Here is a 26,390-nt window from a genome sequence, read left to right on the forward strand (position 1 = left end):
TATGTATATATTAGACTGGTGAATAGAACATAGCCACCCACTTGATTTTGGGTGTATTCTGGTCCCTTTTAAGAAACTCTCTCCCAAAATTTTAAAGAAAGAAAAACTTATATATATACAAAAATATAAGTAAACACAGTGAAGGGATGGGATATGACTGTAAAGATGAAAATTTAAAAAAATTCTAGAAAAAGAATTGATAATTTCGTTGGAAAAAGAAAAAAAAAAGAGACATTGTGATCAGGCTGGAGACTAGAATAAAGCCAAGTTATAGATTTAGGGTATATTTTGATCTATTAGAGGAAATTGTATCCCAAAATTTTAAAGAAAAAAAACCTATATGTATACAAAAAATAAGATTAAAAGCAATGAAGGGATAAAATATGAGTATAACAATGAAGATTTTAAATGATATTTTAAAAAAAGTTATTGTTAAGATAAACTAGTTTAAAAGTGCTAAAAGAAGAACGAGGAAAAGTGAAAAGAAATAGAATAAGAAAAAAGGTAAAATAAAAAAATTTAACTTTGCAAGACTAAAGGATCATGGTGAAAAAAGCCATGAATTCTATGTGTTTCTTTCCCCTAGCTCTGGAGTTCCACTGTTCTGGTAGATCACTGAACTTGGTCTTGGCTGGATGTTCTTGCTGATCTTCTAGGGGAGAGGGGCCTGTGGCAGTGATTCTGCAAAGTCTTTTCCCAAGGTGGAATTGCATCACTCTTGCCAGAGGCCAGGCTAAGTAATCTGCTGAGGTTCGCTCTCAGTAGCTTTTTTTTCCCTGAACACTTTCTGTACAGTTTTGGAGGTTGGGAATGAAAATGGCAGCCTTCCAGTCCCCAGCCTGGAGGAGCCAAGCCCTGGGGGCCCCACTCCTCAGTGCGCTCTCAGAGAAAAACAGTCAATCCCTCCTATCTCCCTGGTCTCTGGCCACGCTCTGTGCTCACCTGGCCTGTGACTGGGCATTTCTGTCTGGTATGTGGCCCTGTTTGGAGTCTCCAAATCCATTAGATTCCTGCCGTGTACTACCGCACCACTCCTCCCAGAGGAGGAAGGAGGGTGTCTCTCCAGATCTGCCACTTGTGGGGGTCACTGCTTGAAGAGCAGTGGCCAGACTGTGCCTTGGATCATGGTTTAAGGTAACCCCAAGCTGAGAGTGCACTGTTTGGCTCCGTCTCTGTAGTCGACTTCCCCACTCCGATACCTGGGAGCTCTACCACACTCAGACACTCCCGGTTTTTCTATGACCCCGCGGGATATGAGACTACATTGTTCCTGTGAGGGCTCCACCCCCGCTCAGCTTCTGGAGGGATGTCCCTCAATGGAGCAGACTTCTTAAAAGTTCTCATTTTGTGCTTGATTGCTCCACTGCTTGCTGGGAGTCAGCCCCTCCCATCGTGGGCTATCTTCCCATCGTTTTGGATTCACTTCTCTGCACATCCTCCCTTACAGAAAGTGGTTGATTTTCTATTCCTAGACTTGCCGCTCTTCGTCTCTTCTATCTTCTGTTGAGTATGTAGATGTTCAGAATGGTTTGATAACTATCAAGCTGAACTCCTGGGACCCGATGGCATTTCAGTCTGCTACTCTCCACCATCTTGCTTCAATCCTTGGGAGCTGCTTCTTATTTATTTATTTGTTTGTTTGTTTGTTTATTTATTTATTTTCTTCTTAAGTTTAAAGTGATTCTTAGTTTTTTCCTCAACTTATAAATTTGCTTAACTGTTTTGAGTTAATCTTGGCTCCACTGTCTTCGGATACATTTTTAACAGATTTTTCCAGTATCACCTGGAGCAAAATTGTGAAATTGATGTCTCTGGAAGCCTTTTTAAAAAGTAAAGTGCTTTTCTGCTATAAAAAGATTGAGTTTGTCCTCCCTACCTTCCCCCACGTCTAAAAGGCTGGATTTTTCCAAGTATAAGAAGAGTTGTGTTTTGGTTTTTATTTTCTGGATTTTTTTTTTTAACTGTAATTAAGAATTTATTTTCTACTCTTCTCTGCCATCTGGTGGCTTGTGAATGGAACATTGCATTTGGAAGGAAAACAAGAAATTGGAGCTATTTTGAGATATATAACTTACTGTGTTTAACTTTGAAACTGCCAAATCACAGCAGTAGTTTTGGGGCACAGAAATTTGTCTATCTGTGGTATTTTTTGGATTTGGTACACACTCTTCTCTTTATCTCCTGTGTCCTGCTTCACCTTCTAGAATTTTTGACCTCCTGTGTAGTGCTAAGGAAACTGAGTAATCAAAGTTAGAAATTCCCTTCTGCATTTAATTAAAGGCTTGTTGACATGTATGAGTGGTCTCCTTTAGTTTCCATTTGGACATCATCTCCTCTGCTATCTCTGTAATACCTTGTACTAGGCAGAAAAACAACCTCCACAAAGATGTCCTTATCTTTATTTCCAGACCTGTGAATGTGGTACCTTATGTGGCATAATGTGCTTTTAGGTAATATTAAGTCCAACGACCTTAAGAGAGGGAGACTATTTGGGGTTATCTGGGTGGGTATGGTTTAATCATATGGGCCCCTCTCCCTAGTCAGAGAGTCAGAAAAAGGGGACTGAGGAGAGAGATCAAAGATGGGAGTGAAAAAAAAAAAACCCAGAAATTTGAGGTGTGAAAGAATCTAGACTGGCTTTGTAGATGGAGGGGGGGGGGGCACGAGCCAGGGAATGTGAGTGGCCTCTAGAAAGAAACCTTCTCTCTGCTATAGCCTCCAGAAAAGAATGCAGCCTTATTAACAGCTTAATTATAGCCTAGTGAAACTGGTGTCAGAATTCTTACATATAAAAGTGTGAGATAATAAATTTGTGGTGTTTTAAGCCACTGGGTTTGATGTAATTTGTTACGACTATGATAGAAAACACCCCATGTTTTGTTAGAATTTGGTCTGGAGGCCTGGATTGGGAGGAGTGCAGAGCTAGCTTGAATTTGATCTAGTGGCAAACCTAGAGAATTGGTTGGTAATAAACTAGTTTCTTCAGCAAGTTTAATGATGCTCCTCTCTTTCCAAGTTATGTTGTAACCCTGTAAGAACCCATCTATCCTATTATTTTCACCCTCCTCTGTTTCCGGACTGTGTTGCTACTTCCTTTTTCAACGTGTTCCTCCTCTTTTCTTGACTAAAGGCAGGAGTTTGAAATAGATTTGCTTATCAGGTGAGGGCAAGTTCACAGTTCTTGATAATGAAAGTCTCATAATTTAGTGGGGAAACTGACAAGTAAACAAATACTGCAAATCTGTCTGATAAAAGCAATAATAAGAGTGAGCATGGGATAGAGGCCTCTAACCTGGCCAACAAATTCAGGGGGCTGATTGATTCTTTTAATTCATTATCACAGCTCATAACTGAGGACTCCAGATTTTCTGGAAATACTCCTAACTTTCCCAGCAATCTTAGATTCATCCTGCCATTCTTGGAAACAGCTCTTTTTCCTCTCTCTCCACAGGCTTTCTTCATTCCTCTTTCTGGTGGCTTAAAATATATCCACAAATTCTTTAATAATCTTCCTTTCCAGAAGTGGAGCTTAAGTCCCCTCCCCCTTGAATATGGGCTGGACCTGGTGATTTGTTTCAAACAAACTAATACGTCAGAAGTGACTCTCTCTCTCCTCCCCCCTCCCATATATGTGAAATCATCACATTGTATGCTTTTAATATATTAAATTTTATTTGTCAATTATACCTTGACAAAACTGGAAGAAAAAGAAATGACTATGTATGACTTCTTAGACTAGGTCATAAAAAACATTGTGGCTTCCCTTGCTCTCTGTCGCTCTAGAATCATTCACCCTGAAGGAAGCCAACTGCCATGTAAAAAGCTTCTCTGTGGAGAGGGCCTCATGGCAAGGATAAGGTCAAAGGCAAAAGCCTTGTGGGTGAGCAGTCTTGGAAGCAGATCCTCCAGCCTTGGCTGACATCTCGATGACAACCTCTGACAAACCCTGAATCCATCACCCAGGTAAGTCTTCTGTGAATACCTGATTCACTCAAACTGTGAGATAGTAACTGTTTGTTGTTTTAAGCTGTTGAGTTTGGGGGGTAGTTGGTCATAAGTAACTACTACAGATCTTGGTACTTGAAAGTGGAATTCCTTTATAATAAACCAAAAAAAATTCCAAAAATTTTGGAAAGAAGCAGTAGGCAGAAGCTGAAAGGACTTTGTGGAAAATGTTAGAGAAAAATTGAAGCCTCTTGAAGAGCCTGTGAGAAGAAGCCTCATGGCTTTTCAGGAGACCATGGTTGAAAGCTTAAGGGAAAGTAACAAAAATATTACTGGAAATGGAAGGAAAGGGGATCCTTTTTGTGTAGAAGTGGAAATTTAGCAACACTGTCAGCTGTGTTCATGTGGAAAGTAGCAAATATCCATAAAGAACTGGGTGGTTTAGGTAAAGAAATTGCCAGGTGGGATGGTAAAGCTGCTTCCTGGCTTCTTCTTACAGTCTCTGCTTATGGTAAAATGTTGAGAGAAGAGAGAGATCTGTTAAAGAAAAGTTGGTTAAACACAAAGGGACCAGGAATTATTAGTCTAAAAATTTCCCAGCATCTTCAGAAAGCAAATGGCGCTAAATTTAAGAACTGGCTTCTGGGCGAAGATGAAAATCCAGGAAACTGTGAGGAAAACATGATCTTCTGAGCTGCTAAGTTTTGGGGGGATGATTTTGTTTTATAGAAATGGGATTGATAGACTTTGTCATCCTTACTCGAAGTTGATCACTTCGCTTGAGACTCTGTGGAGAAACTAGCAGCCCTTTTTCTCATTTTCCTAACGCTGTGTGTGGTGTGCCAACATGTGTGTCTGGGTGCTCTGCTTCCTTCCCAATGAAATGAATACATGCCAGCCTTTTCATTAGTGCTTTCCAATCCATCTACATTTCAAGGACTTTATTTAAACAACAGACCTTTGGTCTCTTTTGTTGTCAGTTTCTCCCACTGTATTGATTGATTCTCATCAACAAACATGCTCTATTATCTGTCATCTTATGAAAACAAACCCTCATTTTATTCCATATCCCTCTCTCGCCATTACCCCGTATCTGCAGCCCTTTACAAGAAAACTTCTTTGATGCTACTTCATTTGTCATTCCCCTTCAGTCCACCCCTTGTGTCTTCTGTCTCCATCATTCAGCTAAAAATTCGTTGGTTTGCATCACAAATCACCTTCATCCTACCCAAGCCGCTGGTCTCTCTTCTAATCTTAGCTGACCTCTCAGTAGTATTTGCTTTAGGTAATGTCTCCCTTGCTATTTTTTTAAAATGGCTTTATTGAAATATAATTTACATACTATATAGTTCACCAGTTTAAATCAAAATGTTTTTAGTACATTCATGGGATTGTGTAGCCATCACTACCATTTAGTGTTAACACATTTTTGTCCCCCCTAAAAGAAACTGTATACTTACTAGTAGGCACTCCTCATTTCCCCTTCCTCCTCTCTCCCAGCCCAACACAACCACTAATCTGCTTTCTGTTTCTATAGATTTTCCTCTTCTGGACATGTCTTGTAAAGGGAGTCCTATAATATCTGGTCTTTTGTGTCTGACATCTTTCACTTAGGTGAATGTTTTCAAAGTTCATCCAGGTTGTACCATGTACCAATATTTCATTCCTTTTCATTGCCAAATAATATCCCATAATATACCACATTTTATTTATCCATTCACCAGTTAATAGACATTTAGGTTGTTTCCACTTTTGGGTTCTTTTTTTTTTTTTTTTAAGAAGATTTTATTTATTTATTTAACAGACAAAGATTACAAGTAGGCAGAGAGGCAGTCAGAGAGAGGAGGAAGTATGCTCCCTGCTGAGCGGAGAACACGATGTGGGGCTCGATCCCAGGACCCTGGGATCATGACCTGAGCTGAAGGCTGAGGCTTTAACCCACTGAGCCACCCAGGTGCCCCTCCACTTTTGGGTTCTTATGATAATAATGATGCTCTGAATATTTTATGTTTAACTTTTTATTTGGACATATGTTTTCATTTCTCTTGAAAAAATCCCTAGGAGTGGGATTGCTGGCTCATATGGTAACACTATGTTTAGCTTTTCAAAGAACCTCCAGACTGTTTTCCAAAGTGGTACACCATTTCACATTACCACCAGCAATGTACGAAGGCTCCAATTTTTCCCACATCCTTACTAACGTTTGATTGTTTATCTTTTATGTTATAACAGTCTCCTATAGACTGAATGTTTATATCTTCCCTCAAATTCGTTTATGGAGACCCTAATTCCCAGTGTGATGGCATTTGGTGGTGGAGCTTTGGAGGTGATTAGGATTTGTATAGGTCATGAGGGTGGAGTCCCCATGATGGGCTTGGTTCTCTTAGAAGAAAATGAAGAGATCAGGTCCTTTCTTTCTCAGCCATGTGAGGGGAGAGGGCCCTCACCAAGACCCTGACCAAGATGGCACCCTGATCACAGAATTCTAGCCTCCAGAATCAGAGAAATAAATTTCTGTTGGTTAGGCCACCCAGTCTATGGTATTCTGTTACAGCAGCCCTCATTTGTGGAACACTTCCCTGTTTGGGCTTCTAAGATATTACAATTTCCTACTTTTTTTCCTTTCTCACTTGCTGCTCTTTCTCAGTCTCTTTCATGTGTTTACCTCATCTTCCCCTTCATTCTCCTTTTCTTCCACCAAGGTATTAAATGTGGGAATGCCCTAGGGCTCTTTCTGTCTTTTTTTTTTTCTCATTCATTTATTTTATTTTATTTTTTTATTATGTTTTGTTAGTTACCATGCAGTGCATCATTAGTTTTTGGTGTAGTGTTCCATGATTCATTGTTTGTTTATAACACTCAGAGCCCAGGGCTCTTTCTTGGGATATCTTCTTTATACACTCTTACCATGCCATCTTGTCTTATGTCTTTAAATACTATGTGGAAATTGCTTCCAAATGTCTATCTTTAGCTCTCACACTTCCCTTACGTGTGTACCCCTCTATCCAGTTGTTTACTTAATCACTCTTCATAGATGTCTAATGGGGATTTCAGACTTAACATGTCCAAAACAAAACTCGTGGTTTTCACCCATGGAGAACTGCCTCCTCTCCCAGTCTTAAAAATTTCAGTAAATGGAATTCCTGTCCACCTCGTTGCTTAAGTCAGAAGCCTGGGAGCCATTCTTGATTCCTCCTGTTTTCTTATACCCTATATCAAGTCCTTCAGCAAATTACTTTTAACTGTGCCCACCTTAGTGTATTTGAATTTATCTACTTTCTTTCATTTCTATGAACTTAGTCCTACACATCATTATCTGTTCCCTGGACTACTGTGGTAGACCTCAGTTCATTTCCTTGCCTCTCTTCTGCAGTCCATGATTCATAGAGTAGCCAGTCATCATATAAATTTTAAGATATCACATCATGTTACTTCCTTGTTTAAAATACTTCATTTGTTTCTGTTGCTCTTAAAATTGCTCTTAAAATCTACATTTCTTTGCCTGGCCTATGAGACCCTGCATGATTTGGCCCTTACCAGATCTCTGCCCTCATTACCGACTGTTCTTTGTTAGTATTATTCAGCCCAATGGCCTTCTTTCTTCCTTGGGGCTTTTATACTAGCTCTTTCCTCTGCCTGGAAGATTCTTCCCCAAGATCTTCACATGGCCAACTTCTTATCATTTATGTTTTAACACCTATCATTCCTAATTTTTTTTGTGTGTTTATTTATTGTCTGCTCTTATTGTCTGCTGCTTATTGTCAGCAACCCCTCCATTGGTTATAAAATCCTTGAAAATCCTGTCTTGTTCAGGCATGCATTTCTGGTACGTAACATGGTTTCTGTAGACTCTCCTTAAATATTTGTTTAAAAATTTATTATTTATTGAATTATAGTTGCCATAGAACATTATATTAGTTTTAGTTGTACAAATAATAATTTGATTTATTTATATATTGTGAAATGATTACCACAATAGGTTTAGTTAACATCCTTCACCATACATAGTTATAGTTTTTTTTCTGTGATGAGGATTTTTAAGATCTGTTCTCTTAGCAACCTTAAAATATACAGTACAGTATTGTTAACTGTAATCACCATGTTATACCTTACATCCCCAGGTCTTAATTTATCCTATAACTAGAAATTTGTACCTTTGGGCCTCCTTCATCTAGTTCACCCCTCCTCCCTCCCACATCCTGTGTCTAGCAGCCACCAGTCTCTTCTCTATGGAGAAGAATTCATCTTATCTATGAGGTGCATTATCTTAAGATTCCACTTACAAGATTATACAGAGTTCTTTGTGTGTGTGTCACTTAATTCACTTAGCATATTGCCCTCACGGTCCATTCATGTTATCTAAAGATAGTATCGTTCTTTTTTATGGCTGAAAAATATTTCATTGTGTATATATACACCACATTTTAAATTGGGGCACCTGCGTGGCTCATTCGGTTAAGCATCTGCCTTCAGCTCAAGTGATGATCCCAGGGTCCTGGGACTGAGCCCCACATCAGGCTCTCTGCTCAGCAGGGAGTCTGCTTCTCCCTCTCCCTCTGCCTGCTGCTCCTACTGCTTCTGCTCTGTCTCTGTCAAATAAATAAATAAAATCTTTAAAAAAAATCCATTCATCCATCAGTGGACGTTTAGGTTGTTTCCATGTCTTGGGTTTTATAAATAATACTATAAGGAACACTGGGGTGCAGATACCTTTTGGAGAGTTCAGATAAATACCCAGCAGTGGAATTGCTAGATTGTACGGTAGTTCTATTTTAAAAATTTTAAGGTACCTCCACACTGTTTTTTATGGTGGCTGCACTAATTTACATTCTCAACAACAGTGCATAAGAGTTCCTTTTCCAGGGCACCTGGGTGGCTCAGTGGGTTAAAACCTCTGCCTTCAGCTCGGGTCGTGATCTCGGGGTCCTGGGATCAAGCCCCGCATCGGGCTCTCTGCTCAGCAGGGGGCCTGCTTCTCTTCCTCTCTCTCTGCCTGCCTCTCTGCCTACTTGTGAAGTCTCTGTCAAATAAATAAATAAAATATTAAAAAAAAAACTTTAAAAAGTTCCTTTTCCTGCATATCTTTAACTCTTATTATTTCTTGTCTTTTTGATATTAGCCATTCTAACAGGAATGAGATGATGGCTCCCTATGGTTTTGATTTGTGTTTTTATGATCATTAATAATGTTGAACACCTTTTTGTATGCTGTTCATGTGTTTAATAAACACCTGTTGGCTATTTATATGTTGTCTTTGAAAAAATGTTTATTTAGATTCTTTTCTCGGGCACCTGGGTGGCTCAGTGGGTTAGGCCGCTGCCTTCGGCTCGGGTCATGATCTCGGGGTCCTCGATCGAGTCCTGCATCGGGCTCTCTGCTCAGCGGAGAGCCTGCTTCCCTCTCTCTCTCTCTGCCTGCCTCTCCATCTACTTGTGATTTCTCTCTGTCAAATAAATAAATAAAATCTTTTTTTTTTTTTAAGATTTTTTTTTTATTTGACAGAGAGAGATCACAAGTAGGCAGAAAGGCAGGCAGAGAGAGAGAGAGAGGAGGAAGCAGGCTCCCTGCTGAGCAGAGAGCCCAATGCGGGACTCGATCCCAGGACCCTGAGATCATGACCTGAGCCGAAGGCAGCGGCTTAACCCACTGAGCCACCCAGGCGCCCAATAAATAAAATCTTTAAAAAAAAAAAAAAAAAGACAGGATTTGCTGCTAGATTCTTTTCTCATTTTTATTATTATTATTATTTTTAAAGATTTTATTTATTTATTTAACAGACAGAGATCACAAGTAGGCAGAGAGACAGGCAGAGGGGAGGGGGAAGCAGGCTCCCCACCGAGCAGAGAACCCGATGCAGGGCTTGATTCCAGGACCCTGAGATCATGACCTGAGCCGAAGGCAGAGGCTTTAACCCACTGAGCCACCCAGGTGCCCCCTTTTCTCATTTTTAAATTGGATTTTTTTTTCTGTTGAATTGTCTGAGTTCTTGATATATTTTGTATATCCCTTACCAGGTATATAACTTGTGAATGTGTTCTCCCATTCCACAGGTTGCCTTTTCATTATGTTGATGAAATCAACAGGAGCTTTTTCATTGGATGTACTCCCAGTTGTTCATTTTTGCTTTTGGTGTCAAATCCCAAAATCATTGCCAAGACTGATGTCAAGGAGCTTACTCTCTGTGTTTTCTTTGTAGTTTTGTAGTTTCAGGTCTTACATTTAATGTTTAATCCGTTTTGAGAAGATTTTTGTGTATGGTATAAAATACTTGTTCTGTTTCATTCTGCTTGTGGCTATCCAGTTTCCTTAACACCATTTATTAAAGAGATTACTCCTTCCTCATTGTATATTCTTGGCTCTTATGTCATAAATTAATTGGCCACACATGCCTCAGTTTATTTCTGGGATTTCTATCCTTTTTTTTACTTTTAAGATTTTATTTATTTGACAGAGAGAGGATAACAAGTAGGCAGAGAGGCAGGCAGAGAGAGGGGGGAAGCAGGCTCCCCACTGAGCAGAGAGTCAGACATGGGACTTGATCCCAGGATCCTGAGATCATGACCTGAACCAAAGGCAGAAGCTTAACCAACTGAGCCACTCAGGTGCCCCTGAGTTTTTAAAAAAATTAATTAATTAACTAATTAATTAATGTTCAATTAGCCACTCTATAGAACATAATTAGTCCTTGGTGCTGTGCTAAGTGATTCAGTAGTAAAATATAACACCCAGTGGTTATCAAAGCATGAGCCTTCCTCAATATTCATCACCTTATTACTCCCATCCCCCCTCCTCCACTCTGAAGCCCCCAGATTTTTTCTTGGGGTCTGTAGTTTCTCATGGTTCATCTCCCTCTCTGATTTCTTCCCCTTTGGATTTCTCTCCCTTCCCCTCTGGTCCTCAGTGCTTTGATTATGTTCCACGTAATACTGAAACCATAAGATAATTGTCTTTCTCTGCTTGACTTATTTTTCTTAGCATAATCCCCAGTTCCATCCATGTCGATATAAATGGTAGGTATTCATCCTTTGTGATGGCTGAGTAATAGTCCATTGTATATATTTGCCACATCATCTTTATTCATTCATCTGTTGAAGGGCATCTTAGCTTCTTCCACAGTTTGGCTGTTGTGGACATTGCTGCTATGAACATTGGGATCCATGTGGCCCTTCTTTTCACTACATCTGTATCTTTGGGGTAAAAACCTAGTAGTGCAATTGATGGGTCATAGGGTAGCTCTATTCTTAACATTTTGAGGAACCTCCATACTGTTTTCCAGAGTGGCTGTACCAACTTGGATTCCCACCAACAGTGCAAGAGGGTTCCCCTTTCTCCACATCCTTGCCAAAATTTATTGTTTCCTGTTGTGTTAATTTTTGCCACTTTAACTGCTGTAAGAGGGTATCTCATTGTGGTTTTGATTTGAATTTCCCTGATGGCTAATGATGTTGAACATTTTTTCATGTGTCTGATAGCCATCTGTATGTCTTCATTGGAGAAGTGTCTGTTCATGTCTTCTGCCCATTTTTTGACTTGATTATCTGTTGTTTGAGTGTTGAATTTGAGAAGTTCTTTATGGATCTTGGATACTAGCCCTTTGTCTGTAGTGTCATTTGTGAATATCTTCTATTCTGTGGGCTGCCTCTTAGTTTTGTTGACCGTTTCCTTTGTCGTGCAGAAACTTTTTATCTTGATGAAGTCCCTAAAGTTCATTTTTGTTTTTGTTTCACTTGCTTTTGGAGACATGTCTTGAAAGAAGTTGCTGTGGCTGATGTAGAAGAGGTAACTGCCTGTGGTCTCCTCTATGATTTGTTTGATTCCTGTCTCACATTGAGGTCTTTCATCCATTTTGAGTTTATTTTTATATATGGTGTAAAAGAACAGTCCAGTTTCATTCTTATGTATGTTGCTGTCCAATTTTCCCAGCACTATTGATTGAAGAGACTGTCTTTTTTCCACTGGGTATTTTTTTCCTGAATTGTCAAAGATTAGTTGACTCTAGAGTTGAGGGTCCATTTCTGGAGTCTCTATTCTGTTCTATTGGTTTATGTGTCTGTTTTTATTACCAATAGCATACTGTTTTAATTACTACAGCTTTGTAATATAGTTTGAAATCAGGAATTATGATGCTTCTGGCTTTGTTCTTTCTCAAGACTCCTTTGGCTATTCAGAGTCTTCTGTGGTTTCATATAAATTTTGGGATTTTTTATTCTATTTCTGTGAAAAATACCATTGGGAATTTTGGTAGGGATTGCATTGAATCTGTTGATTTCTGTGGGTAGTATGGACATTTTAACATTATTCTTCTAATCTATGAGCATGGAATTTCTTTCCACTTACTTATGTCATCCTTAGTTTTTTTCATCAGTGGCTTATAGTTTTCAATATACAGATCTTTCATCTCCTTGGTTAATTTTATTACTAGGTATTTTATTCTTTTTTATGCAATTATAGATGGGACTGTTTTCTTAATTTCACTTTTTAAATATTTGTTAATTGTTAATGAATGAATGATTTTGAACTCATTCCCAAACTGAATTCTTAATCAGAGTAAGAGTTATCTAGGGAAAGAGGAGAAGAAAAAGGAGAAAGGAGTGTCTAATTAGAGTGTCTCAAATGCATTATAGGTATGCAGGAGATGTTACCTCCTCAGTGTTTGACATACCCAGGTACAACCAGGGAACAGAGCAGAGAACATCCATCCCTATGCTGAACTCCTCAGAGGGCATTTGTAATGTAGCAGAGGTCCGTCATCCCTGCAAATAGCAAATGTTTTGAAGGTAGCATTTGCTACCCCAGTGCAAGATGCTGAGAGCATTCCAGGAAAGTCCTCTACTAGCTTGGCATCTGTTTCAGTTGAGGTTCATGTTTAGAATGTTCATAAAAAACATTAAAAATTTTTTTAAAGATTTCATTTATTCATTTATTTGACAGAGAGAGACACAGTGAGAGAGGGAGCACAAACAGGGGGAGTGGGAGAGGGAGAAGCAGGCTCCCCACCGAACAGGGAGCCCAATGTGGGACTCGATCCCAGGACCCTGGGATCATGACCCGAGCTGAAAGCAGCCACTTAACAGGCTGAGCCACCCAGGCGCTTCCACAAGAAACTTTATTAATGGATAGGTAGATGAAAAAAAAACAAAAATTTCATCTACCTATCCATTAATAAAGTTTCTTGTGGATGGTGAGTGTCAAAAATTGAAGAGATAATCATTAAAAAATTCTTTAGCAGGAATTTCATGTAGCCTGTTTCCATCCTTCCTTCCTTTCTTCTTTTTTAAAATAAATTGATTAAAAAAATTAGGGCTGAGCAAAGTAGGCATTTGCATCCAAGTTGGAGGGGAGGGGCTATCTGGCTTGCGGTATCAGAGCCTGAATGGAGCAAGAAGGGAGTCTATGAGGGGGAGGATGGTAGCAGCCTGTGTGGTTGTTGAGAGCTCAAGAGAGGTGAGGAGGTTTTCTGCCCAAGATGATGATGACAGTAGGGATCTGGCACAAGAATTTGGACCTTGAGGGAGAAAAAGAAATCAGTTAGGTTGGGAGGCAGAGTTGGTAGCTCACTGATAAATGTTGGCTACCTAAGTGGGGTGAGAGTGCTTGCTGGCCTGGCACCATGTGTCAGAACTTGATTGGGATGGGGAGGGAATCTGTGTAGAAAAGTGGTGGTTGGGGTGCCTGGGTGGCTCAGTGGGTTAAAGCCTCTGTCTTCGGCTCAGGTCGTGATCCCAGGGTCCTGGAATCGAGCCCACATCGGGCTCTCCTGCTCCGCAGGGAGCCTGCAAAAAAGAAAACAAAAAACAAAAAACAAAAAACAAAAAAAAAGAAAAAAGAAAAGTGGTGGTCATCTGCCATGGGGTACTGAAGCCCAGTAGGATGAGGAGGGCATCTACATGAGAGGGGCATGTGGCAGCAGTGTTGGGCCAGCAACATGTCAGAGTCTGAACAGGGTTAGGAGGACTTCTTTATGAGAGGGTGGGGGGCAGGGCAGGAAGTTGAGTATACACAGGTAGGATTGAGTCAAAAAGTAAATATATTGAGGATAATGGCAGCCAAGTTTTTCACTGTTAGAAGATAGAATTCTAAATATGGAATAGGAAAAAAAACTGTAATAACTCTGGTATTGGATTGGAATTGGAAGTAATGTGAACTCAGGATTTGATAGATAAATGGAGAAATGTTGATGTAAATGCATGGATAATATACATGTAATATATGTGTATAAATAATATATTATGTGTATATATACATATACATATATTCCCCATCTCTGAGAATAGCAGTACCCCTAAAATAGGACACAGCTAGTGCCCTATCTTGATTTAAAAGTACCATTCTCCACCAAAAGGAACCAAGACTCCTTGGAGAAGTAGCTCATTTCAGGACAGGGCAGAAAAAGTCCAAGATAAGCCAGAATGTCTTGTTAGGCAAGAAAATAAAAAGGGCTTAATGAATTATGGGACCATGTCAAAAGAACACAGATGTCAATTTGAATGAATTTCTGGTGGCCAAATCTATATACTTTGAGCATCAAAATAAATAATGATAATATCAGGTTATAACCCATTGAATAAAATAGGAACCCATGAGTCCATACTTATATAAACAATTGAATATGGGATGTGTGGGTGGCTCAGTCGGTTAAGCGTCTGCCTTCAGCTCAGGTCATGATCCCAGGGTCCTGGGATCGAGCTCCACATTGGGCTCCCTGCTCAGTGGGGAGCCTGGTTCTCCCTTTCCCTCTGTCCTTCTCCCAGCTCGTGCTCTCTTTTCCTGAAATAAATAAAATCTTTAAAAAAATTGAATATATAATTAGGGTGAAGAGAATAAATGTAAAATGAATAATTGAGTTAGAGAATCACCATTTTTGTATCATTATAGTAATAATTCAGCCAAGAAGCATCAGTGAATATTACAAACTAGTGGATGAAAGTTTGGTAAAGAGGGACTATTATATAGTCTCAAAATACCTCTCTACAAAATACTTAGTAGTTACAAAGGGGTAAAAATCAACTCTGTGGTGGATAAATCTGACAGAGTGATTAACTGAGTGATCAAAATTAGTATGACCCATCATGAGACAAATAGAAATCATGTGCCACCTGACAGGTACACATGCCTCCTCAGTGACATTCCTGCCCACAATAAATAATCTAATGATGAGGTCATATCCAACAAGTCCAAACTGAGGGACATGATCCAGAATAACTGGCCTTATGTTCTCCAGAACACTCAAGTGCCTCAGAGTCAAGGAAAGATTGGTGTACTCTTATAGATTGAAAGAGACTTCAGCATATGTGAAAACTAAACACAACGTGTGTTCCTTGACTCAAACCTTTCACATTATTGGGACGATTGTTAAAACTTGAACTGGGCTTGTGGATTAGTCGATAATAATGGATCACCGTTAGTTCTGAGTGTGATGGTTGTCTTGTGGTCATGTAGGAGAATGTTCTTATTTATAGCAATTATACCCTGAAGTGTTAACACAGGCCCTGGGGCATCCATCATGTTGACAATTTACTCTCAACTGTTCCAGGAAAATGTTATTTCCACTATTATTGTTGTAACTTTTAAAAAAATTTGGAACTATTTTAAAATCAAAAGAACCGTTATGTATAGAGTTAAAGTTTATACATAAAGTTTCTCATGAAAACATTTTAATATCTTACTATATATCTTCTCTACTGAAATCTTTTCAACAAGGCCTGTATAAATTAACCAAATCATTTCCGGTTTATCACTGCATGTTGTACAGATTTTATGCTTTTTTGTGTGTGCACTATAATATGAAAAAGCCCGTGTTGCATTATCTTAGGCAGAGGGAATAGGTTTGCAAAAGCCTGGAGCTCAGATGGCATGTTTCTTAGGAGAACTGCAAGCAGTTCAGCGTATCTGGAAAGTGTGGAGTTGTTGGTGGGCTAGCTGTCAAGAGAAAAGACATGTAAACTCCTAACTATAGGAAACAAACTGAGGGTTGCTGGAGGGGGTGGGGGGATGGGATGATTGGGTGATGGGCATTAAGGAGGGCATGTGATGTGATGAGCACTGGTTGTTATATGCAACTAATGAAGTAATGACTCTACATCTGAAACTAATGATGTAACGTATGTTGGCTAATTGAATTTAAATATAAAAAAAGAAAAGACATGTAGCAAGCTTAGCTAGATGGTAGTCTCATTCACTGACTTAGGGGACATAGGATAATTCACTTCTAGGTCTCTCAAACTGATAAGCAAAAGCACATTAGCGAGGATGACCCCCCAGCCAATGTTTAGAAACTGCCTGAAACCATTGGTCAAGAAACTGCCCCAGGATGCTTCTTGACCTCAAAGTTCAGTCAGAAATTGCTTTAAACTTGTGCCTGCAGGAGGCACAACTCAGAAGCGTGAAAGGGATGGATAAAGAGGCCTCTTCTGTATCTACTTTCAAATAATTTAGCAAAAAAGACACATGTGGTAGGATAATTTACTCAGATATTAATTTGCTTTTTATTCTGTTTTCCTGCCCTAGTCCAAGAATGCTTTTCTGCTTTCTTTCTTTGAGTTTTTGCTCAGGAGGATCAAAGCAGTACAGTTGGATTCTGTTTTTCAAAGGTAAATTATGTATTTTTAAAAGATTTTATTTACTTATTTATTTATTTGACAGAGAGACATGAGAGAGGGAACACAAGCATGGGGAGAGGGAGAGGGAGAGCAGGCTTCCCACGAACAGAGAGCCTCGATCCCAGTACCCCAGGATCGTGACCTGAGCCAAAGGCAGGTCACCCAGGTGCCCTTCAAAGGTAAATTCTTTGAAGGCCTCATGATAGGTGGTCTCAAGAGGGGAGAGAGGCAAGAATCCAGGAGGGAGAGTCTACCATAGAAACCTCAAAGAGAGATTTAACTGGGGAAGGAGAACTCCACTGAGTCCTGGGGACCAGGATCCAGTCCTTCTGTGCTTCTCCACTGTAACCTCCTGGGGATGTGCCCTGTCTTTAGTGTGGAATGGCTTTGTGGTAGAGTGGGTATCTGAACCTTTGTATTGGGGCTCCTAGCTTTGGTAAGGAGCTCCCAGTGCAGCTTGGAGGTAAGTTTCAGGAAGCAGAACCATCTTCCCGCAAGTAACCCTATCATCCTAGATAAATAATGGATCAGCAATGACTAAAGATCAGAGAACTGTCCCTGAGTATTCTGGACTGTGTAAAATCTGATATTTTTATTATGGGGAAAGGACATAGCCCCACTATTGACTGAGGTTAAATTTCCATCAGCTTAAGGAATGCTGGCTTAGGATGAGATTTAATTTGTTAATAAAGAACATGGCTTTTCTTACACCTAGAAGTATGCAGTAAATTTCATAGTTACCATACATGTTTATAGCTCCCAAAATGTAGGAAAAATTACTTGCACATGAAAAGACATTTTTTTTCCCAGAAGAATTCAGCAGAAGTCTTTAATTGTCCCCTTTTTCTAAGAGAAGTGGGATATTCTGGTTTGATACATGCTTCCAGAACTTAACGCCAGATGAACTCAGGATGCCTCAGCAATTTTGGTTTTCTGTTACTCTTTCTAACCCAACAGCTAAAGTGTAGTGGAAGGAAAGGAACAGGCCATTCTGACATTTGGTAGATGAAGGTGCCTTTCTGCTCTCTCCCCTTTGCCAGGGCTCCCTGAGCTGACTTTGTGCTGGGAGTATGTCTGAGGTGAAGATTTGTTTAATTTAAGTTTTCTTGCAGCTGTATCTTCTAGATGCAAAATCTCAAATACTCAAACCTCTTATTTTGAGTCAGGAGAAACTGAGCCTTGAGACCTCCTTTGTGATAGGCAGTCAGTAGGCTTCAGACAAGTGATAAGTGCAAGTACAGAATGATGACCCAACTCCTGCTTCAGCAGGGTTTTTATTTTCTAAATAAGGAAGACTACCCAGAAACTGTACCAGCAAGAGTGTTAATGGCCTTAGGCATGTGTGACAAAGTTGTTGACTGAAAGTGAGAAGTTAGAACTCTGCCACCAGCTGCTTGTGTGCCTCTGAACATACCATTTCAACTCTCTGGGCCACGTGCGTCACATGAAAGTTTTGGAACTGGATGGCCATTAGTGGCTGGGTCCATGCTCTATTTTAACTATGATTCCAGATGTAGAATAAGAAGATTCTTGGAAAATTGAAATTCAGGGTATTAAGGAGCCCTGTCAACAGCAAGTGCTTAGATATAATGGGATTTAACTCTTTCTAGTAGAATTTTTGAATGTGCCAGTAAGATTAATGCAGTATTTTTACAAAATCATATTCCAACTTGTGATAAAACTTAGAAAATGTATTGCTGTCTATTTTGGTTGGATGCTGTAGATAAGCGTGTCAGACTTAGGTTAAAAATAAATCCCACAAAGCCAACAGAAATTAGATGGGAATTAGCAAATTACTAGAATTTGAACAGAATTATGTGTAGTTTTGATTCTTGAAACAAACTCCTTAAAGGATACTGATGAATGAAAAGTGCTTTATATATTCCCTCCAGAAGCTGGAAAATAGACCGTATTCAGAATCTTGGGCAGCAAAGTAAAATAGATTTCCTATAAATTAGGCTGTGCCTGTGTCAGTCCCAAACAAACAAATCACTGCTGTATATGCTGAGAGATCTCAGCCAGTGAGTCTCATATGAGATGAGCTCCTTAAAGAGCACACAATTTTTAATTTCATTGCTGATAATCATCATCACACTGCTGCTCGTATAAATCTTGCCTATTTTAATTTTTCCCACTGTTGTTCTCCCGGTTTTAGTTGAAAAAATATTTTCTCTAACATCAATCTGCTGAAATTATGATAATAAATATCATTTAACTAAGAATGTTGTTTAGATCCTGAATGATCCAGGAAGGGTTTACATGTAATCTGAATTCACTGAACAATTGCAGTTAAATACCCCTCTCACAGTTTACTGAGTAGACTAACCTCTTCTCTGCTCTGCTCAGTATGTATTTAGAAATGAGGTGGGACCAGATTCCTGAGTACTCAAAATGTGTATGGTGTATGAATGTTACTTCATTCACAGGTCTGAGTATAGAACACTCTACAAATTAAATCTCATTCTGTATTGTCACTCTTTAGGTTGATGGAAATTTGATCTCAGTGCACAAGTTTTCTGTATTAGTGAGGAAAAGTAGCTTTGTAAGTTGTCCACATTCTGAACTATACTACAAGCTGAAACTAGAAGCTGAAGATGGACTTAACAGGTAAAATTAAAAGCTTGCTTTTCACAATGGTCTGACACACGCCTCCTGGAGAGTAAAAGTATTCAGTATAAAATTTGCTGAAGGAAATAAATATTTAAAAAGATTGAAGTTCTTATTGGACTAAGTAAAAGCAGTATATTAAAAGTGTAAGTTTTGGGGTAATATAAATATAACTCATAAAATTCAAAACCAAAAGTTACATAATTTATGCAATTTTAAGGAATGTGATTCTCTGACTTCCATATGGAATTCGTTAGTAAATCACTAAATCTGATGTAATTTTACCTGCAGAAATTCAGGCAAGATACCTACAGGCAGATTGTAGATACAAATGAATGAGGTCTTATACACATGGATACTTCTAGGTGGCTGTGTAACATGCTACCATGCACTGGGTGACTTATTTTCTCTTAACTCTGGAAGCTGGAGTCAGAGATCACGATGCCATAGGGGTTGATTTCTGGTGAGATCTCTCTGGCTTTCAGACTGCAGTTTTCCCCTCTGTTCAAACATGATCTCTCTGCTCTGTACACATGAGGAGAGAGAGGTCTCTGGTATTATTCCTCCTCCTCCTCCTTCTTCTTCTCCTTCTTCTTCTGCTTCTGCTTCTTCCTCTTCTTGTTCTTGTTCTTCTTCTTCGAAAGAAAGAAAGAGAGAGAGAGACAGAGAGAAAGGGAGAGCATGAGTAGGGTTTGGGAGGGCGGGTGGGGGAGGGACAGAGGGAATGAGAGAATCCAATGCAGTCTCCACACCCAGCATGGAGCCAATGAGAGGTTTGATCTTACCACCCTGAGATCATGACCTGAGCCAAAATCAAGAGTCTGATGCTTAACTGACTGAGTCATCTAGGTACCCCTTTTTCTCTTCTTCTAAGGACACCATTCATACTGGATTAGGGCCCCACTCTTAAGACTTTATTTAACTTTAGCTCTCTAAAGTTCCTCGTTCTAAATCTAGTCACATTGTTGGGTTAGGGATTCAACATATGAATCTGGGAGTTGCCCAGTCCCTAACAAGGGTTTATGTCTTTTAAAAAAAATTTTTTTTTACTGTCATTTAATGGATTTTTAGGAAGAAACACATTTTTAGAAAATGTGTTTAGTTTGCCATGTTTTAGTTCACATATTCATGAAACCCTTCTAACTGTAGTTCCTGAATCACAGGATAAAGAATAAACATTCTAAGGCTTTCCTCATCCGATTTTATCTTCTTTGGGGTGTGTGTGTGTGTGTGTGTGTGTGTGTGTGTGCGTGTGTGTGTGTTGGTGGTGGAGGGCTCATCTCATCCCTCTTAATTCTTTCAGTGCGGAGCTTGAACTCACAACACTGAGATCAAGACCTGAGCTGAGATCACAAGCTGAATGCTTAACAGACTGAGCCACCCAGATACCCTGTCATCCCTCTTCTTCTTACTCTACCTTTTGGCCTTCCATCTTTTAGTTTTTCCTTTGTGGCTCTTCACACTTAAAGATTCAAATTTCAGTTAAACACTGTTCTCTGCTCAAGTTGTCATTTACAACAACAATTTGTGCTCAGTTGAGGTTAACTAGACATATTAATGATGTGAAAATGGTAATATCTTTCTTGAATTTTTAAAGAATTTTTGATTTTTAAGTTGAGAAATATAAGCAAAGGAATTCAGAAGGATATTAATGTATTTCTTCTCCTCCTCCTTATTCTTACACCTAATTTTTCCTGTTTCTAGTCCATTGCATTTATATTACTTGACATGTTGGGCACAAACTTTTTTTGTGTGATTTAAGGCTGGGTAGTAAATAGTTGGCAGACCATGGGCAGTGTAATGTCCTAAAGCCTCCATTTTTTCAGCTGAAGGATTGGTATAATAATAAAATACACCTCTAAAGATCCATGTGAGAACTCATTAAGATCATGTATAACACTTAGCAGCAGGTATTGAATAACATTGGTGGTCAGGTGGATATTTGCAAGACAAAAGCAGAGATCTTGGGATCCTCTTGTATGAGTTAGGATTAGTTTAAATAAGAGAGGCTTAAAAAGGGTATTTATTTATCTCTGACCTAAAAAGCCTAATGATAGGCAGTTGATGGCTGATACAGCAGCAGCGGCAGCAACAACAGCTGTAAAACAGAAAATCTCTCTGACCCGTCTCCTCTTCAGAATTCACTAGTTAGTTTGGTGAATGAAATTGTGATCTACCTTATCATAAAATAAGAAACTTAACCCACAGTTAGGTCAATTCCAACTCTTAATGATCCCTCAAATAATTTGTCCTTTCCACCCAATCCCTACCGCCTGTGCCTTACTTCTTCTGCCTTGGAGATGCTAACCAGTATTCTGTACCACACTGGCATTCGAAATGGGCTCTTAAGTCATACTCTACTCTAATCTCTCTTCTACACGTTATCTATGGGATAGTCTTTCTAAATGTAGATCTCTGTTATCCTTGTCTTTAAAACTCGTCAGTGGCACCATGTGCTTTATAGAACTAAAAGCTGGAAAATTTTTGAAAGACATCCATAATCCTTCTGATCCAGCCCCTTACTTACTTATAAGCCCCTTACTTACTTATTTTAGCTTCATTTTCTTTTATTTCCATCTGAGGTAGGCAGTATAATGGTTACCTCAAAGATGTCTACATCTTAATCCTGGTGACCTATGTATATATTATGTTTATGACTAGAGGGAATTAAGTTGCAGATGGCTTTAGGATTGTTAATCAGTTGACCTTAAAGTAAAAGGATTTTCCTGGATTATCTGGGAGATAGAAGAGTCGGTGTCATAATGATCCCATGTGAAACTCAACTGGCTGTTGATGGCTTTGAAGGTGGAAGGGTGCCAAAAGTTAAAAAATATGGGGGGCCTAAAGAAGCTGGAAAAGACAAGCAATCAGATTCTCTCCCATGACTTTGAGAATGGAACACAGTCTTGCCAACGCCTTGATTTTGGTCTACTGAAAGATATATTTGATTTGTGACCTACAGACTATAAGATAATGAATTTGTGTTTTTAAGCCACTAAGTTTGTGGTAAGTTGTTACAGCAGCAATGGGAAGCTGATACACCACCACACCATTGATAATTTGCTTGTGAAACTCCAAACACAGTAGGTATATGTATGATTTCCTGTACTTGGAATGCCATTACCTTTTTGTAGGACTCTTACACCTACTTCTGAAGTTAGCTTCTATCAGAAGAATTTACAAATTGGATTTCTGTTCCTAACACATTATATTTGTAATCTCTCTTGTACTACTACTTCTTCCAAGACTGTTGAGCTTCTGAAGGCCAGAGATTTACCCACAGTACTTAGCCTATGAATGAATTCAGTATGATGAATAAATAAAAATGGACTGGTCTGAATGCTTCTATTTTATTTTATTTTATTTTAATTTTTATTTATTTATTTGACAGACAGAGATCACAAGTAGGCAGAGGGGCAGGCAGAGAGAGAGGGAAACAGGCTCTCTGCTCAGCAGGGACTCGATCCCAGGACCCTGAGATCATGACCTGAGCCGAAGGCAGCGGCTTAACCCACTGAGCCACCCAGGCACCCTGAATGCTTCTATTTTAGAAGGCTCATATTCTGGTGTGAGTCTGTGCATGTGTTTGTACTTGGGTATGTATGTTAAGGGCAGAGATATTCTGAGAAATGTCAAATTGTTAAGTCTTCTGTCCTAGTTCATTCAGGCTGCTATAAGAAAAATATAGACACTGGCTAGGTTATAAACAACAGAAATTTATTTCTCGGGCACCTGGGTGGCTTAGTTAAGTGTCTGACTCTTGATACTGGCTTAGGTCATGATCTCAGGGTTGTGAGATTGAGCCCTGCATGGGCTCCACGCTGGGTGTGAAGCGTGCTTAAGATCCTCTCTCTCTCTCTCATTAAAAAAGAAAGAAAGGAGGAAGAAAGGAAGATTGATTTCTTTCTCATAGTTCTAGAGGCTGAAAAGTCTAAAATCAAGGTCCCTGCAGATTTGGTGTCTGATAAGTACCTGGTTCTTGGTTTGTAGTTGGCCATCTTCTCATGGTGTCCTCATAATAGAAGAAAGACTAGAAAGCATTTTGGGGGTCTCTTTTTATAAGGGTACTAATCCCATTTACAAGATATCCACTCTCATGACCTAATTACCTTCCAAAGGACCACTCCCTCAAAATACCAGAACACTGGGGATTAGGCTTCAACATATGAATTTTGGGGAACATGAAACATTGTTTGTACTATTCTCTGGTTTTGGTAATCTACCCCAACCTTCCATGCATCTGGGAGGTGAATTCAATATGTTATTCCTGGAGTTTTACATGTAAGAATTCCAGGTTTATTGGGGTCGGGAACATGAATCTGGTTCCAAAACCAAGGTAGTTTTTTCCTTGTTTCCAAGATAGTTTCCAGCCTTGGCTATTTCCTGTGTGTATGTGTTTGTATGTAGGGTCAAGTGGAATGAATGGTAGGGCTGTACCCTGGCTGGCCCATGGTTTTCTCCAATGGACAAAAAACCAGAAGCTTCTGGTTACTACTACTACTTCTTCTTCTTCTTCTTCTTTTTTTTAGGATTTTATTTATTTATCTGACAGAGATCACAAGTAGGCAGAGAGGCAGGCAGGCAGAGAGAGAGAGAGAGAGAGAGAGAGAGAGAGAAGCAGGCTCGCCACTGAGCAGGGAGCCTGAAGTGGGGCTCGATCCCAGGACCCTGGGACCACGACCTGAGCCGAAGGCAGAGGCTTTAACTCACTGAGCCACCCAGGTGCCCCTCTGGTTACTTCTTTTTGAAAAAAATTTTTAATTTTAAAAATTGAGAGTTACTGACCTATAACATTGTATTAGTTTTAGACATATAACATAATGACCTGGTATATGTATATATTGCAAAATGCTTACTGCAAGTTAAATTAGCATTCTTCAACATATGTAGTTTTTTTCCTTGTGATGAGGACTTTTAAGATCTACTGTCTTAGCAACTCTCACATAAACAGAACATGATTGTTGACTATGGTCACCATATGGTTCATTATATCCCCAGGACTGACTTACCTTGTAACTGGAAGCTTGTACCTTTTGTCTGATCACTCCTCCTAAACTTGGGGGAAGCTGTCATTTTTTTACACCAAGCCCTTCTCCTTTCACATCTCCTCTCAGTGAAGGAAACTGATGTAATTCCCTTCTGAAAGCCTACATTTTACACCCAAGGAATAGGAATACACAAACAGTCATATAAGATAAAGTTAGTATCTCCACAGATTAAATAGGCCTGTGTATTCTTTTGCCTCAGGACAGTCCCTTTTAAAGCAATCCTCATGGGGACTATATATATATATAAATACATATATATGTATTATTTATATATATAAAAAATATATAAAATAACAATATTTATATATAAATACATATATATGTATATATATGTATATTTATATACATATATAAAATATAAAATATATTATATATTATATATAAAAATATATAAATATATATAAAATATAAAATATATAAAATATATATATAATAAAAATATAAAATATATAAAATAACAATATAAATTATAAAATATAAAATATAAAATAACAATATATATAAATACATATATATGTATTTATATATATTGTTATTTTATTACATATATGTAATATATATGTTATAATATATAACAATATAAGTATATAACAATATAATTATAATTAATATAATTATAATGATAAAATTGTATTATTTTATTATTAAGTATATTATTATTTATTAATTAGCATATGAACTAGCATGCGCTACTTGATTCTTTGACACATCAGGTTCTTTTTTTTTTCCAAGATATTTTTTAAACAAAAAGCATTTTATTCAGAGTATTAATCTTAGATAGCCCAAGAGGGGAAGTGGAGAGAAGCAAGTGCTTTTGAATGAAAAATGTGAGAGGAGCCCCAATAATGACATTTTGCCTTTCTGTCAACTGTGTGGTTCAGAGTCAGACTTCATTTGGTAAAATAAATGACCTTTCACACATCATCATCATGGTGTAAGATTCATACCCAAACACAAGTCATTTTTTTTCTCTAAAATATCACTTTGAGTGCTTCATAATACTGATAGCTAGAATAATTATTTCCTTATTTTTTAATTAACCATTTGAGGGAAATTAGGTAGTTTGCAATTTTTTTCTACTATGAATAGTATTGAAATCCTTGTAGCTAAATTTTCACACAGATATTCACTTATTTCCTTAGCATAAATGTCCAGAAGCATAATAACTGGTTTGAAAGAATGGGTCATATTTTAAGGCTTTTGATTTGAGTTGAAAGGTACCTTGAATAAATAAAAATGGAACATATTTTTATGTTTTATGTTTGCTAGGGCTTCCATGACAAAATGGTGGTGACTTAAACATCAGAAAATAAAAAAACAAAACAAAATTAATCTTCTTGCAGTTCTGGGGTCTGGAGGTCCAAAATCAAAGTACCAGCAGGGCTGCACTCTTCTGAGACCTCTCTATGGCTTACAGATGGCCATCCTCTTGCTGCCTCTTCATATGGTCATTCCTCTGTGTACATGTACCTGTGGTATAGCTTTCTCTTTGTATAAGGACATCAGTCATATGGATTAGAGCCCCACGCTAATAGCCTTTTTAACTTACTTCTTTTTTTAAATTATTTTTATTAACATATGTATTATTTGCCCCAGGGGTACAGGTCAGTGAATTGTCAGGCCTCCACACTTCACAGCACTCACCATACCACATACCATCCCCAATGTCCATAACCCAACCACCCTCTCCACGACCCCCTCCCTCCTAGCAACCCTCAGTCTGTTTTGTAAGATTAAGAGTCTCTTATGGTTTGTCTCCCTCCCGATCCTGTCTTGTTTCATTTTTTCCTTCCCTACCTCCCAAACGCCCCACTCTCCTCTCAATTCCTCATATCAGGGAGATCATATGATAATTGTCTTTCTCCAATTGTCTTATTTCGCTCAGCATAATACCCTCTAGTTCCATCCACGTCATTCCAAATGGCAAGATTTCATTTCTTTTGATGGCTGCATAGTATTCTGTTGTGTGTGTGTGTGTGTGTGTATATATATATATATATATATATATATATATATATATATATATATATATATATATATATAAAACATCTTCTTTATCCATTCATCTGTTGAAGGCCATTTAGGCTTTTTCCATAGTTTGGCTATTGTGACATTGCTGCTATAAATATTTGGGTGCACATGCCCCTTCGGATCCTTACATTTGTATCTTTAGGGTAAATACCCAGTAGTG

General features: G+C 38.6%; 1 protein-coding gene across 3 annotated transcripts in view; it reads left to right on the forward strand.

Moving 5' to 3' along the window:
• Positions 1-26,390, forward strand: part of KLHL3 (kelch like family member 3) — a 259,558-nt gene that overhangs the window by 88,524 nt on the left and 144,644 nt on the right. Inside the window, exon 5 of one of the 3 annotated variants that reach the window (XM_032336624.1) lies at positions 16,453-16,535. The exons of 1 other annotated variant lie outside the window; for it this stretch is intronic. In XM_032336624.1, the coding sequence (XP_032192515.1) occupies positions 16,453-16,535 (83 nt within the window). Of the gene's footprint in view, positions 1-16,452; positions 16,536-19,030; positions 19,152-26,390 lie in introns of those variants that run through there. One more of the 3 variants, XM_032336629.1, reaches the window with a different exon arrangement.

The sequence above is a fragment of the Mustela erminea genome, chromosome 3 (assembly GCF_009829155.1).
Source record: "Mustela erminea isolate mMusErm1 chromosome 3, mMusErm1.Pri, whole genome shotgun sequence".
Lineage (NCBI taxonomy): Eukaryota > Metazoa > Chordata > Mammalia > Carnivora > Mustelidae > Mustela > Mustela erminea.